The sequence below is a fragment of the Octodon degus genome, unplaced genomic scaffold, assembly GCF_000260255.1.
Source record: "Octodon degus isolate 3935 unplaced genomic scaffold, OctDeg1.0 scaffold00001, whole genome shotgun sequence".
NCBI lineage: Eukaryota > Metazoa > Chordata > Mammalia > Rodentia > Octodontidae > Octodon > Octodon degus.
The window spans coordinates 24503610-24519843 of NW_004524577.1; the positions used below are offsets into that span (position 1 = coordinate 24503610).

The window sequence follows — 16234 nt, forward strand, 5'->3', positions numbered from 1 at the left end:
TGTGTAGCATATATGATGTGCTACCAAAAACAACCCCTGCCCCCCCAAAACAAGCACACAAACCTAGTTTATAAACTATGCTGAACTGTTAAAGACTTCTATGCACTGTGGCAAGATCTCACCACCAGTTTTAAAGCATAGACACAGACTAAAATCAGAAAAGACATCACCTGTCTGGAGATGAGAGGGGGATGGTCAGGTCAGAAGTCAAGTTTGAGAGCTTACAGTCCGGCCGAAAACTGTCTTTATGTAAAGACAAATAATACATTCTGCAGACCGTAAAACTCAACTGTTCAGGCTGCTTCTTTTCAGGAGTTTTAAAGGGAAGAAAACTTAAAAGACAAAACAAGTTATCTTCACTGGGTGTTTGAAGGGAAGAGAAAGTGAAATTAATATGGAGAAAGGGACACAAGGGGCTGGGGAGATAGCTCAGTGGCCTAAGCGCCTGCCTGGCAAGTGCAAGGTCCTGAGTTCAATCCCTGGTACCAAAACAAAAAAAAAAAAAAAAAAAAGAAAGGAAAGAAAAAAGAAAGGGATAGGAAAACGAGGAGGTCCCACGGCCATCTGCCAGGGCAGTGACCACGATCACAGCAGCCTTCCCCGCTCCTAACACACGAGCGGTTTCTGCGACCTCCTCCAACAGGGCAGCTTCTGCACATCTGAACGTAGGAGGAAGAACTCGCCCCTCTACCTCTTGCCTTTCCCCAGAGTGAAGCGGAACACACAAGTACTTTGGGTGAGCGAGAAGGCTCTTCCCTTTGGAGTCCTCCCTCGGCCATGACCTGAACTAGCTCCACACAGCCCACAGCAGTGGCCGTGCACTGTATCTCCTTGCTATGTGTTCTAAATTGAATGGAAAGCTAGGAAAAGAATGAATACTCAGCTAAAAATAATTCTTCTTCAGACCTTCGTTTGTTTTTTTTTTTTTTTTTTTCTCAAAGGGATTGAACTCAGGCCCTTGCGCTTGCCAGGGAAGCGCTTATTCCTGTGCTTTGCTTAGCTTAGCTTGTTCTAAGTAGGTGCTTTAGACCTCTTTTCAAGAAAAAAAGCGCCTAATGTTTTTTTTTTTTTTTTTTTGTCCTCAAATGAATGTTAGTTGGTTGTCATGACTAGTTCCATGTTAGAGAAACAACACGTGTCCTACATGCAGAGAGTTTACCTTGAAAACAGTGTGCTAAACAAAGGGAGGGAACGCTGTCCCCGGAAGCCAAAGGCAGACGCTCAGCTCTTCCTTCATAGGAATAAGAAACCAGGCCAGCTGCACTGGGTTGAGAATTACAGTAGGTTTGTAACTGTCACTAACTGACACCAACTAGAGAGTCAAAGTGGGAAAAGACTGAAATATAAGCAACTTCACTTTGCAGTCATTCACTTCTCTGCCTTCAGGAGAAAGTGCGTACCCCTCCCCGCCCCCTCCCCCCACCTGGGACGACATTTCTGCTCCCCAGATTCAAGAAGTTCACAATTCAATAGAAAACAACATTGCCAGGTACCGTATTTTCAGAGTCTTAAAACAACATTGTTGGACTCAGCGATACTTTGTCATAGTCATACATCTTTCTATTTTTTTATTGAATAAAGCAGCTTTGAAGCTTATCAGGCACTGCCCAACAAAACATTTAGTCCAAAAAAAAAAAAAAAAAAAAAAAAAAAAAAAATCTGTTATGAACCTTTTAACCTTGGGCTAACAGCCAAGTATTCTGTACAAGAAAAACTGTAAAATATTTCATAGTTTTAATTCTGAAGCCTTTTTTACTGGCATTCTGTACATTTCTTTTTTTTAAAAAAAAAAGTAACAAAACAAATATTAACAAAAATCAGGGACAACAATATTTTCAAGCAACAAAAATCGGGGTGGGGGGAGCTTATTCTGAAAATACATTTTAAAGTGATAACAACTTAATGAAAATTAAGAATTGCATAGCGCTGTGCGTTTAGCCTTCAGCAAAACAAAACAGAAGCTATTTGGTATTGATACAAATCCACCTATTTGATAGTTAGTCATTCAATCTTATGTACATATTTTATATACTGAATGTCACTTTAAGTCCTGTTTTCCGAGCTCTGTTTTTCCGTTGGTGTGTTGTTTTCTGACAAGTTTAAACACTTTCTGGCACTTTGCTACAATAGATTTTCCTCTGAACGTATGTGAATTGACGTCCTCCCGAAGTGTCCCCCGTGAGTGGAAGTGCCTTTCTGCTACATATCGTTCGCTTAGACAATGAAATAATCCACAGTGCGACGCGTCTGGGCTCACTGTGCACAGCAACACCTGGCTCCCCCAGGCTGGACCCGGCACCCTCAGGCTCGGGCTCTGCAGCCTCATCTCCCGGTTTCCAAAGTCCCAACTTTGAGCTGGTAAAGCTTCAGAAAGCATTAACAAGCACCATGGTTAAAGGCCTCTTTGTCCCTGTAGGCAGAGATTGTTGCATTTCTTTTCCTCTTTGTGTTGTATTGTGGCTTTAAATTAAACCAAAATTAAAAAAAAAAAAAAAAAAGATAAGCAGTCCAGGTTAGAGACAACTGACCGTCCTGCAGCCCTGGGCTGTGTGTGCCTTCTCCCTACTTCTTTTTGTCCAAGAAAGCTCTAGTCCCATCTGCAGAAAGATGAAGGCTTTGTGTCTGCAGCTCAATTCACAGGTCAGGCTGAAGAGGAGCCCTTTGCTTCCCAGAGGCCTTGGGTGGCTGAAGGTCAGGAACAGGATCGGAGGGCAGCGCTCATCGCCTCTGCTGTGCATATACCGGGTATGCTAGCGTGACGTTGAGGGAGTCGTTGTGCTGCACGAGAGAGGTGTGTTGGTAATGTAGCACCAGTTCCTTCAAGGAGCTGTACAGGTTATAGGGCTCCGCAAAGCCATAGCCAGTGGCCGTTTTGTTGATGACACAATGCTTGACCTCGCCGTCCACCCTGCGGAAGACACAAAACAAGAGCTGTGTGAGTAGAAGTTTGTCCAGAACTTGCAACTTCACAGAGTACTTTAATGAAGCAATGGTCCTGTAAGACCACACTCTGCACACAGCCCCTGACAACCTAGGTGGCTGTCACTTCCCTCGGGGCTTTGTCATGTATTTATTGGCTGAAGGACTTAAGTAGAGAGACAAGCTCTTAGGCCAGCTTCACCACGCGGTTGTGCTTTCATTCTTTAAACTGATGTAAAGAAGAGGACACGAGTAACATGCCTGTAATAGACGTGTCATTTCCTCTGAGCAGTGAAATGAGATAATGGATGGCAGGTACCTGCCAGGACAGGCATGTGACAAATGACAGCTTCCAAGCAAGGTGTCACTGTAAGACCAGAGGCATTACTGCTCCACTGCTAATCATTAATAGGATTCTTTCAGCCTCACCTTGAAAAGTCTGTAAGGTTCTCCACCTGCATTTTCTTTGTGTTCTATTCCCTTGTCCTACTTACATGTCTTACTCCTTTCCTGAAGGAGGATTTCTTAAATAGGCGTTGGTCACGGAGTATAAAGCACTTGGAGAGTATTTCTCTGCTAGAAGAACTTTTACTTCTCTAATACAGTAATGCCAGTGACCCAATGTTCACTTTCTAAAGCACTCCCAAGACTATTAAGAAGTAAGTATGCATCCCTTTTCTAAAGCAGATTTTCTGTATAGGTGCCATTCTCAAGTGAACTGCCTCAGGTTCTGCCTACAACAGCTAGGAGAGAGAGTGAGCAGCGGGGGCCGCAGGCACTGCTGGTTCCACTGGAAAGATAAAGAGACTTACTGATGTCTCATGACTAATTCCCACCAAACTGGAACCCAAGCCCCAATCTTCTGCTAACTGGTAGGTTCCCTGCTATTAGATCTTATTCCCAGATACTTCAGGCTAGGTTCTAAACTGATTTTATATCTATTTTTTTCCTCTTTTATTACTGTACTACACGATTCTTCGAGGCTAGACTTTTACTAAATCCATGCATGACACACTGGCAACGCAGCCCACCCGAGATACGTACACCACAGAGCAGGCGTAGCAACCTTGCTTGCTGCTCTCCCGGACAAGGAACGTGCCGTCACGTTTCCCTCGCAGGAGGTTTTCAGCTTTGTTGCGGTTACTGCTGCCGACATTCCACGTCTTCTCGTCGTGGTGGGGCAAATCCTCATCATCTTCCACCAGTGAGTATTGGCTGAGCAGGCAGGAGAGCAAGTTGGAGTGAAGAGTGCAGGAATCCCACCTTGCCCCAGATCCTCCCCTGGAAGAGCCCTCCTGTCACTTCTGTGGTTCAGTCCCACTCGGCCCAAACCCCATCGCCATGTGACTGACATGGCCCCACCTCTCTACCCTGAGTACTGCTCTCAATCTGTTTATCCTCCAACACAAAAACAATCCCTGACCCAGGACAAACTGTTAGCAATAACGTTTACCATTTCTGTTTTCAGGTCAGCAATCTCACTGAGATACCTGGGTGGAGGGGAACGTATGAAATAATCCTGTTTACCCAGTTAAGATCAAGAAATTAATTGGCTAGGAAGAATGCTGGTTTTCAAATAACTCAAACCAAACATATACCTAACCTTCAGAATATGCTAAACATAATTATTTTCTTCTCTGATCACTCCAAAAATATTTTGGGATTTTTTTTTACCCCCAGACATTCAGGGACATTCTTATAGGGCCCTATAGGGTTATTTTATATAATTATAGTTGAAATTAAATTCAAGTTCCCCTTAGCTACACTTCCCATTTTTAAAATTCTAGGTGATGACATTCAGCTCATACATTTTTCTCCCAGGAGATGCTCTAAGGTCAGTGAATGCCCTCACTGGTTAATAAAAATAAAGTCAGCTCAAACAAGAAAAGCCTTTCGCGCCCCGTCTTCCACGGCCACTTACTCTTCAGTGTTCTCGCTGCCCAGCCACTCGTTCAGCTTCTTTTGCCGAACACCTTTTTGAGTCAACCACCTGTAGGACAGATTGACAAAGCAGAGGCAGTCAGAGTTCGGCCCTCTCTCGGCACCGGCCTGTCACTCGCCCACAGGGCTCTGCTCCCCACACTCACATCAAGTACTGGTCTCTCGTCTTCCTTAGCTGAATAAGGTCTGGTTTGATGCTGTTCATGCGTTTGTCGATCTCTCGATACTCAGCCGCCTGCTTTTTCAAGTCTTCCTCTAATCTTCTTCTACTGTCAATAATCTCACTTATCCGTGACTTTAACTTATCATAATTATGCATAATCCTGTAAGGGGGAGAAATGGATCTGGAATTACCTGGGCACAGCACGCAGATGCCCAAAAGTTTACAAAAAGTTTCACTGTCCAATCACAGCAAGGTACGCATCCTTAGGTAAAGAATATGTTCTTGTCTTTTTTAAACTATGCAAAGCACAGAAAGTGAGGTCATTAGTTTAAGTAGTTTTAAAAGCCTGTGGTTATTTCTAGCACAAGGACAACAAAAATGTCTGTGGTTCACTCACCTCTGTATTTCTTTCTCATTGCCTTCACGCTTAAACTTTTCTATGTATTCTTTGCTGTACCGCTCCTGGGTTTGACACTGTTCTTCAAATATTTTTATAGTTTCATTAAATGCTTCAATAGCTGTTCTTTTCATTTGAATTTCCTGCAACAGAAGTTTCACAAGATAATATTATACCTTTTGTAAAACAATTTGATTCGTATCAAGTAGCCTATAAGTACAGTCAGCCCAGGGTATCACAGGACGCCATCCACAATCCTCCTCCAATATCAAGATCCATGGCCGCTCAAGGCCTTGTGTGAAGTGACGTGGGATTCACATCGAACCCATGGACTTCCTCTTGTGTACTCTAAATCATCTCTCGATTACTTATTCTGTAGGTGCTATCCTTTAGGGGGTAAGACAAGAGAAAAGCCTGTACACGTCCAGATGGATGGATGATCTACCACACAGAAGTTCCAAGGTACTGTTACTGGGGTGAGAATTCACGAAACCCATTAAAACAGTATCACGGAAACACATGGGGAATTTTCTCAATCGATGGAGAATGATTCAGCTTGCTTTCTTTTTTTTTTTTTTTTTCTAAGAGTCATTTCAGTTTACCGTGCCCACGTGGCTTTCTCCCCCGGGCTGTCCCTCCCAGAGAGGCAGAAGTCTCTAGAAAAACACTGCAGGAAAGGCAGCATTTCCTTTCACAGCAGGGCATCTGAAAGTGAAATCTTCACTTCAGAGACCAGACAAGTCTGTGAGATTTCCAGCCTAAACGGAATTCTTCCATCAGGACGTTTGTTAAGGGAACTTAAAACAGGGATCCCTTCAGTTATCAAGTGAATTGATTATTCCGCTATCAAGTGAACTGATTATTCTGCTAACGACAGGCTTCATTAGGTTTAGAGATTTAATGTTAGAATAGTCAACAGTGACTCACAAATAACTGATCTCCTCCCACTTCACTTGCAAATCTCAGCCTTTTTCCCCTCCTCGAAGCTGAATATAACATGTGTTAGGGCCCAACGACTCAGAGTTCTGCAATTTCAGTTCAACTTCGCAGAACACTCACCTGGGAAGTACGGGTATACTCTTCATATAATCTATCATATTCTCGACTTTTTTCTTGAAATTGAGTGTTATATTCATGTAATTTTTTCCCTACAGCTTCAATGTTATCTTCTTTGACAACCTGATCCTGAAAAGATTAGAGGAAAAAGCCAAATCAGTTAATAGAATTAAAGAAAACTGCTCATTAAAAAAGGAACAAGAAAAATAAAACCTTTATTTTTAGTATTTGATTTAGCAATTTTAAAATTCCAATTTTATCATAGTGCAAAGTTTTGTTTTTTTTTTTTACTGTATTTGGTGCAGGGGGTCTCACTATGCAGCTTGGACTTATAGTGATCCTCCTGTTTTCAGCATCCCCAGCACTGGGATTACAGGCATGTGCCACCACGCCCAGTCTCTGTGGCCAGGTCAGTGTGCCCGGGGGTGGAGGCGGCGTGGCATGTGATGCCAGGGATCGAACCCCGGTCCCTGCACTTGCCTAAGCAGGTGCTTAGTCTGCTGAGGAGGTATCTCACTGGCCCAAAGTAAAGTTTTTCAAACCTGATGCATCTATCATAAAATGCTTTCTAAATTTGAAAGTGCCTTCTCCACTCATTAAAATAATCCATGGAATTCCGTTTTGATTACCTGCTGGTATTTTGATACTGGATATAGTAATTTCACATCCAGCTTGGGGTTGTACTGAGCTAGAGATTCATTCCGGTAGTGGTTTATTAGCTCAACCACAGAGTTGAAGGTTAATGGGTCAGAGAAGCCATATTTTCCATCTCGGTGAAATATCTTGATTAATTTGTTATTCCCTCCTTTCCTGTAGTAAATACAATATAAAAATAACAGCATTAGAATTTCCTAATAAGGAAGTATGCTTTTATATTCACCCCCGTACCCCAATCTCAGCTGCAGCCCCTCTCTAACTCACCTTAGTGTGAGCGTGTAATCACCGTGCATTTTAGTAGATGCATCTCGTACCAAAAAGGTTCCATCTGCTGTATCTCGAAGTTTCTCATTCACTTCTTCCCTGAAATGAACAGAAAGCAAAAAAAGTGCTTATCACCTGGAGAACTTAGTGACCATAAGTAAACATTTTTTTTTAAACAGGCTTTCTAATTCTTTTTGTGGTGCTGGGGAGTGAAGTCAGGTCCTCGTACATGTGAGGACTACCACTCCACTCTACTCTGCTCCACTCTACTCCTGAGCTATAACCCAGTTCTACTGGACTTGACTTTTACTGCAGATTTAATTTCACAGCAAAATTGGGCAAGTGCACCAAGTCCCCGCATACCCACCTCCAGCCCTTTTAGATTGGCAGGGAGGTATTACATTTGCAGAACTTACTGATTTTTTCTTTGTTGTCTAGAAATGTTATCAATTCTAGTCCCGTTAAAAACAGGTGCACGAGAGCTAAGACATATGGTACCTCCTTTGACTACTGGTTTGTCTGCAGCACAAAGTTTCCACTTATTTCCGTAACCAATCAGCAGAAAAAGTCATGAGCCCCAGATGGTCTCCCCTAGTCCCTCTTGACACCCCCCCCAAAAAAAAAGCTTAAAAAAATTCCATTCAATGTTCCTACATTTAAGACAATGACATTAATTCTTAAAGTTCTGCTTAATTGTGAGCAAGCCTTTACACTCTGCCTTTAGGGAGTGGGGTGTCACCCTGGTGCCCTCTTGAGATCTTTGTCAATAAAGAAACTTCCTGGCTATTTAATTTTCTGTGGCATCCAGCACCCCTAGTGCCCTAGCACTCAGTGATTTTTCTGGTCATCTTTGGAAGAGAACCAACTATGTTCCATGCTTATGTTGGATGACATCCAAAAAATGGGACTTAGTCCTGTGGCCTCACCTCGAGATGTCTCCCCAGTACCATTCGGCATCTTGTAAAGACATATTGTTATTCATACCGTTGTTGGCTACCGTGGTGGGTTTGGGAGGCTTAGGAGGCAGTGCTGCAGATGAAGGAGAAAGAAAAAGTTGCTCACAATCCCAACTCTAGTCAAGCATTTAAAACTAGACTGAGTATTTTTCAATAAATAGCATTTTCATTGTAACAGAGCAAAAAAATAAATAAATAAATAAATAACCGACACAGATGCCAGTAATTCACAATGCCATGCACCACAGAAGATAGTTTTAGTTTTCTGTTTTTAAAGGACCAGGGCAGCGTATAGCTCAAAAAGAAACAAAACTGAAGAGTGACAGTGACACAACCTTATAGACAAATGAACTGGTCTGGCCATGTGAATTTTCTGCTTCTAGATTCTAGTTATATTAAAGTTGCATGCTTCTCCAAATTCATTTAAAGCAAAAAGCTACGAACATATAAGCAGCAGAAATAACATGAGTTGGCTTTAATTTTTCTCTCCTTATTTAGTTATAAAACACAAACTTGGTCTCTGGCCCCCACAAATGCTGTTGAAGTAACAGAAGAGCTCATGTAGATCAGTTTGCTTTAAGAAGAACTGGGTTTCCCTAATCTCAGTATTTCAGGCACTGTTCTGCCAAAATCCACTTTAAGAAACTCATTGGTGACCCAAATCTCCTTACTATTCATGTTCATATTCTGCTGGATACATTATGCTTTATATGCCAAGACTGATTAAAAGACCTTAGTCCCTTTCCTCAATGTCAAATCAGTTTTCATAATGACTTGGTGACAGATAAAAGACTGCAGTGTTTCTGAATTTCTTAATGGGGGGGGGAGGGCTAACAGTAACAGAAAATTCAGGAAACAAATCTAGGAATTTTAGCTGGATTTGAAGTTGCAACTCTAAGGCACTGTTACTGTTTTAACTTCTGTAAAAAATGACTTCAGGTGTCCATCCAGAATACGTTACAAAGACTAGGACTGAAAAACAGAAAGTCTGCTTCTTTATACATTCTAGTATCTTAGTCTAAGCGAGAGAGCAAGCGAAGCCCCCCCATCGGATTCTGAAGAGTTTGGGGTCTGAGAGAACTGATTGAGTGGCAATCAGTGCTACATTTCCTAGGCTTGCTAAAGTACAAAGTGTTATCATTGCAAATACCATGCTGTCCTCAGGCACTGTCAGTAGAGAAACGCGGCACAAAAGGAGGCATCATTTCAATTAAAACAACAACACACAACGATATAACCCAGCTAGCAGAGGGCTGCACATGATTAACAAAAGACACCGGTGAAAAAAGTGAAATTCAGTTCATACTCATTCAAGAATCGGCATTTACCACACACAACCTGAGCTGTTACTTCCTTCCCGACTGTCTCTCATTTCCAAGTTATAATCAAACTAATTTTTAATCCATGGAACAAATTAGTAAAAATAGCAATCTAAAGAGGATCAGTAACGGCAGCTTTCAAAAAATTAAAAAGCCACAAAATTAACTAGCTCTCTCTATTAATATTGCAGTATTACCTGGTGGATCCATTTCTATATAAAACATCAAGTCTGTGCCACAATTTATATCTGTCTTGGCATATTCTAAATCCAGGTCTTCCATATTCCAGACAGTGTTGTACATTTGTGCAAGAGTTTCCTTGGCTGAGCTCAGTTATAAGAAAAGAGTCCGGCTTTCTTTGTAATGGTGTCTTGGAATTCATTTTAAAACCTACAAGGGGCTGCACTGTAACCTATTACATCACACGCCCCAGCCAATCAAGTCAGAAAAATGTCACCAGACCACTCCTGTTTCATCAGCTTCCTTCTATGCCAGCCTTCACACGGTCCCGAGCCTTGCCGGGGACTCACTCTGCATAACCAAGCTGCAAGGAACACAGGCTCATCGCTTCCCAAGGTGTTTAATTTCACTCTTCTCCTCCAGCAGTGAGTTTTGCAATTCCTTTATTACTCCTTGCAGCATGGTATGCTCCACAGCTGGCAGGTTGACAAAAGCTGATACGCTGCAGCTCCTAGCAGCTCCCTCCCCCTGTGCATCTGGGTTTATAGATAGCCCTGCCATTCCTTGGTAGAAAAATCTTATAAAGGCATCAAAATGGTATCATCCTGCTGTATTTTACAGTCCTTAAATAGCTCTCATATATGTTACAAAGCACAAGGATCAAGAACTATGGATGTTTCTGTACTGCATAATTCACTGAGAACTTAACACTGCTGTAAATGTACATTAGAAAGGATAATTTTTTAAAATGCACAGACAAAAAAAATCTCTTCCTCAACTAAATATGCCAAAGTTAAAAATGAGTTCTGTAGACTGACAATGAAAATCTGCAGAGCATAAAGATGCCTACTATTTGTAGAAACGAACATAACTGGCAACGTTAATAAGAATTTCAATGTTCCAGTCCAAAAAAATACTGGTCAAAAGGGGTCACTTCTTCCAAAAAGAAAATACTAGAAGGCAGAGTAGAAGTATAGGGATCTCTGCAAAGTATCTCACTGATGAGCCGGTCTTGGCTAATACTGCTCGAAAAGGAAGGTGATGTAATCTTTTTTTTTTTTTTTCCTGCTTTTCTCCCTCTAGCTCAATTGCCTCCCTCTGGGGACAAATATGTCTTACTAGCAGTATTTAATAAAAAAAAAATCAATTTTGCTACAAGTCTAAGGACTAATTTTGTTTCTTCAAAGTCACCTTGCATACAATTCTGTCACCTTTACTGGAGACCAATATACATTCCTATTGTGAACAACTGCTTTTGACATTCGCAGTATTATGAGGTGTGTAGGGGAGAAACCTAGAATACAGTGGGCACCGTGACTTATGTACACGTGCATGTCACACTCTGACAAATGAAAGAACACAGAAGCCCCTGACATTCAGTCTCTTGGGCGTCCTATCAACTTTGGAATCATGAAGCAGACCAGAATGTAGCTGGAGCCACTGTCTGCACCCCCTCTACCCCCTTGTTGCACGACTGGAGCCTGCAGGCTCACGCTGTCGTCCACCCACCCCACTTTCTCACACTCACATTTTTATATTGCTTAAGGGTTCAGGTAAAACTAAACCCAAATCTACCCAAAAAATGGTAGAAGTAGCGGGGAAGGAGGTTATGTCCTCTGATAAGACTTAGAACACAAAACTGTAGTTTGGTAGAAATGTTCACCCTGATCCCTGGTGTAAGGGGCCCAAACCCGGAGCACTGCGGCCAGCCTGCTGTCCCTGCAGCGGGCAGCAAAGGGTGCAGGCTGGTCCTGCCACGGGTCCACGCAGCAGCCGGGCTGAAGCGGAGGGAGCCCCCCCTGTACCGAGTTCCAGTCCAACACTTTCTATTTCCTCCACCCGAGCCCCATTTTCGCTGGCACTGACCCCCAGAGGACACGAGGGAGTGTCTTCCCTAATCTCCCATCTGTCCTCTCCAGGCAGCACTCAGAGGGCGTGCGCGCGTGTGCACACACACTCCAGGCACGCACGCATGCACGCGCACACACCCACCCCGAGACCAAACTATAACCAGGAACCGTCCACAGATCACAAGCCACAGGCAGAAAAGGCAACTTACTTTGCAGGTTATGCATTTCAACAGTTTCCCTTTGAAATGTCTGTATCCGACAACGGAAAAAAAAAATAATAAAATCGAAAAAGCTGCTGCTCCCAAGATCCCCTCCCGCGCCAGTGCCGGGGCCGTGCGGGCGCAGCGCTCTCTGCACAGTGAGCGCGCAGGGGCGGGGGCTCAGGACCCCGGTCCGGCACCGCGCGTCCTCGTCTGAGGCTGGCGCCCGAGCTCCCTCCGCCCCGTGCCCCGCCCGCCGCCCCAGTCCCGGCCGCGTCCTCGGCGCCCGTCCGGAGGTGGCTACTGCTGCTGCCGCTGCGCTCCCGCGGCTCCCGCAGGAAAGCCACCCGGACGGCGCTACTGTACGGGGAGGGAAAGCGGTGAGCTCGCACGTCTCCCGCAGATAAAGATCGCAGCTTCATGATTAACTTGGGCAGGTTCAAATATTTGCTGAGCTAGGGACTTCGGGAGGGGGAGGGGAAGCCCAAGTTAAAGTCAAAGTTGTCACTGGTTGACAAGTGGCCAACTCTAGACCCACTCGCTCACTTTGGCCAAGGAAATGAGAAGGCCCTCGTGAGGGGACTGAAAATAGTCCCGCGGGCTGCGCGCTGCGCGCTGGCTCGCGACTCCCGCAGCCGGCGGCAGAGAGGCCAGGCACTGTGCATGGCCCAGCACAGGAAGTGGCTGGGCTGGTTCTGCAGAAAACAGAATCAAAGCCTCCTTGTCAAGGCCTGAGCCTCGGGCACAGCCCGGAACCCGAGTGGGGCCCAGCCCACCTCCACCCCTCCATGCGCAGACCGCCCACCCCGCAGGTGCAGCCGGGCACCCCACTCTCACTGCACCTCACTCGGGCTCCAGAGTCAGAGCAGAGCCTCAGGCCAGGACGCGCCTGGAACTGCTCCGGGACACTCCACCACACAGCCACCACGAGATTAAGAGAAAGCAAAGCACAGCGGCTATTTTTATGAAGTTAACTTCAACCCCCGTCCAAATGGCCATATGACTTTCTAATAATCAAGAGGTGTGCCTGCACTAGGTTTATGTCCTGGCTCCGGGGGCAAGAGAAAGCCATGCCTCGCTAGGACATTTCTATCCTTGCTTTGAGAAAGCTGCCATGAACCAGATTTAGGACTGTTGGCTACTCTTTAAAGAACTAAGACTTTTCCCACAAAAAAAGGCAGCTCTACCTGTATGATTGTGAATACTCTTAACACAACCCAGCGTCACTGAATTCTTAAGCTGGAAAACCTGAAAGTAATTTGGAGATTACTTCAATAATTCCTGCATGCTACAAACAAAAACAAAACAAAACAACAACAAAAATCCTTCTGAGGTGTGGTCCTGAACCTTTCCACCCAGTCTCTGCTCTTTACTTTCTTCTGCCAGTGAAAATCAAAAGTGACAAATGAAATGAAAAGTGATTTCTTTTCAGACACATGCAAAGAAAAAAAAAAAAATTCACACCTGACAGAAAACTCTGTTTTCTATTCTCAGCTAAAGCTTAAAATTTTTTTTTCATTTTCATTCCCTCCCTCTGAAGAAACTTGGTTTCTAATAATCTCATCTGTGTATGGAAGGTGATCTGGGGTCACATTCAGCGATAAGCAAATGGGGGTGCCCACACAGGTCTGTACAGGCTGGCAGCAGGCACCGCCTACAGGGTCACTCGAGTGAGCTAGCAAGTGCTGTTGGAGCCACAATGGTTTATAAACTTTCCTTTGATGTAACAAGAGTACTGAGAAACTTATTTTTCCAATGGAATACAGTCTATAAATGAATCTGTCTGCTGAAAAGGGATACACGGTAGTCCTGTGAATGGCTCTCATCTCCCTCCAGCTGAATAATCTCGCCCTACTTTTAAAAATAGCCTTTCTAAAGCTAGAAACATTGGACACATCGGTTTCTTAAGCCTACCTGTCTGGAGTCACATATGTCAAGACAAAGCCTTCTAAGATTAAAATTCTCTGTAAATTCAACAATATATTGTTTCAGAGTTACATTATCCACTGCAAAGCAGGATGGGCACCCTTCACTTACAGGAAGACAGTCTGCAGCAGACTGCAAAGTTTTGCTTCCGACAAATCTCTCCCAATATGTCTAATCATTTACCACAGAGGTTTATTATATTACCGAACATGTGCGCTGAGTCTTTTCACGGCGCATTTTAGTCCTGGAAAAGTGAGCAGCAAGGCACACGGTCTTTATTAGCTTAGAAAGGGAGCCCTCTGCCGGCAGAACAGAAGAAGGAACTGTCTTGGAAGAAAGCCGCCAACTTTTTTACTTCATGCTTCTTACACTAATTGTCCAAAATGTCACACAGACTAGTAAAACGTAACTATACAACTGTCACTTAACCCACAGGATTCACTACTCAAAGTCATATGTGTCACAGTACTTAGGAAATAACTTTCAAATGGCAGTTAAGCTCTTTTAGGAAAACTTACATTTTAACTTCAGCATTTATATCTGGGTGAGATCTCAAAGCCCCACCCCACACTGGAAATCGTTCACGTAGTGCTGAACACTAACTTCACCTTCTCAACTCTTTAAAACAACAGGAGCCCCTCTTCTTGCCTTTATCTATTGTGGAACTCATTTCAGAGGCCAAAATTGGCCACGATCTCTCTTTCTAGCCTATTGAAGTGAGTGCGAAACATTCTCTCCATCATTGAAACATGTTTGAAAAGAGCGCTCTAAACACTGGCTGCTCTGCACAAGCCGTCGTCAAATAGGGACTGAATGAAAGCTTTTGCAGATTAATGAACCCAAGACTATTAAAAAAGGGAGTGAGAAAAAAAGAAATGATCCAAGTCTTCATTTAAAGATAAAATAAATACTTCCTTTCATAATTTTGAACTCTACGACAACTTAGGTGGGCCTCTTAGGGTGATGCATTCATTACTTTATATAATAAATAATACAAATAATTCATTACTTTATATCCAGTACTCAATGCCTCTGCACTAAGAAGAATGTCCTTTTATGCTTATAAATACATCCAATTTTATATATACTGAAAATCGAACACATTCAACAAGCTTTCTGAAAAGTACCCACTTCCTAGCAGAATAAAAAACTCTACCCAAACAGTGTGCGTTGTAGAAGGCTGCACCGTAAAAACAAAAGTAAAAGCAGCTCCACCCTCTGACCTATGCATATGAATACTCGAGTCTCAGAGCCCACATCAAATTTTGGTTTGGATAAGACTTGCTATGCCCTGTGTTTGCTTCTACCCATCTTCATACATGCCTTTTTTCAAGGTTTCATTTCTCACCTTTGAAACAACCTTCTCCTGTCAGACCACAGCTTAAACCCAATAAAAAATAAATCAGAGAAAAGTAAAACTCTTTGAAAGTCACTTCCCTCCGCCCCACAGCTTGCGTTTAGTCTAGGTTGAAAAGCAAGCCCAGAGCATTTGAAACAAGATTTATGAACCAAGCTCTTCAGGATGAATGTTTTGCAATGCCCTGGTGGTTAAAAATTAACTTGGACAGGTGTAGAGGGCAGGGGGGAGAGTCATTTATTTTCCACCCGAGGCTTCAGGGTACAATATTAGGCTACAATTATGCAACATTAATATTTCCGAATATAGCCCTGAAATCTAAAACATGTAAATACACCTACAATAGGTGGCATTCAAAGTTAAATGGACCTATTTTAACTTCGGCTGCCCTATAGAAATCTACTTTAGCTACCTAAGTCTTAGCAATGGTAACTGCAACACATGATTCAGAAAAACCTGTTTAGCCTTAAATATATTTAAGACCTTCAGTAACAAAGGGAACCGCAAACTATTGCCAAAGTTCTAGAAACACACCTACCTGTGTGCTTCACCTTTTGAAATCTTAGTTTCCTTCCATAAAAGAAAATAATCCTTACTCTTTGGGGCTACTGGGTGGACTCAATGGGTTGGTTCCTGAAAGTTCTTTGAAAGCTGAGGACGTTATCAAAGAATTAAAAAAAAAAATTATGAGGATGATTATGCTGGGCCTGAATCTATGCTAGAAATGGAACAAAGTGAAAAAAGCCTTCATCCTTGTCCTTTAAATGTGGTTGAACATGTTAAAGTAGCAGGAAAAGCTGTTACATTGTTAAATAAAGGGGGGGGGGATTGGGGGATGTAGACATACAGAACGGGTTCACTTACCCTGCACAAAAAGCAGGATAAGGACTTGCTTGCAGATGAACTAAATGGCTCTGTTTGAGGACACTGTGTACAGCTGTACATGTGGTGCACTGTGCAAAAAGCACCTCAGCAAGGTGACAAGGGGAGAGGCACTGAAATCGAAGCTACTCCACCCACCACACCAACCACAGAGGAAAGGGCAGCAT

General features: G+C 43.3%; 1 protein-coding gene across 5 annotated transcripts in view; it reads right to left on the reverse strand.

The window, feature by feature from the left end:
- Positions 1–1058: 1058 nt before the first annotated feature.
- Positions 1059–16234, reverse strand: part of Pik3r1 (phosphoinositide-3-kinase regulatory subunit 1) — a 78560-nt gene continuing 63384 nt past the window's right edge. For 3 of the 5 annotated variants that reach the window (XM_004623031.3, XM_023704838.1, XM_023704889.1), the window contains exons 8-16: positions 8324–8426; positions 7398–7496; positions 7106–7286; positions 6480–6605; positions 5421–5563; positions 5007–5183; positions 4841–4909; positions 3964–4134; positions 1059–2908 (exon numbers count right to left, since the gene is read on the reverse strand). In XM_004623031.3, coding sequence (XP_004623088.1) covers positions 2719–2908; positions 3964–4134; positions 4841–4909; positions 5007–5183; positions 5421–5563; positions 6480–6605; positions 7106–7286; positions 7398–7496; positions 8324–8426 — 1259 coding nt within the window. In that variant the 3' untranslated portion in view covers positions 1059–2718. Of the gene's footprint in view, positions 2909–3963; positions 4135–4840; positions 4910–5006; positions 5184–5420; positions 5564–6479; positions 6606–7105; positions 7287–7397; positions 7497–8323; positions 8427–9869; positions 10092–11911; positions 12028–16234 lie in introns of those variants that run through there. The other 2 variants (XM_004623033.3, XM_004623032.3) reach the window with 2 other exon arrangements.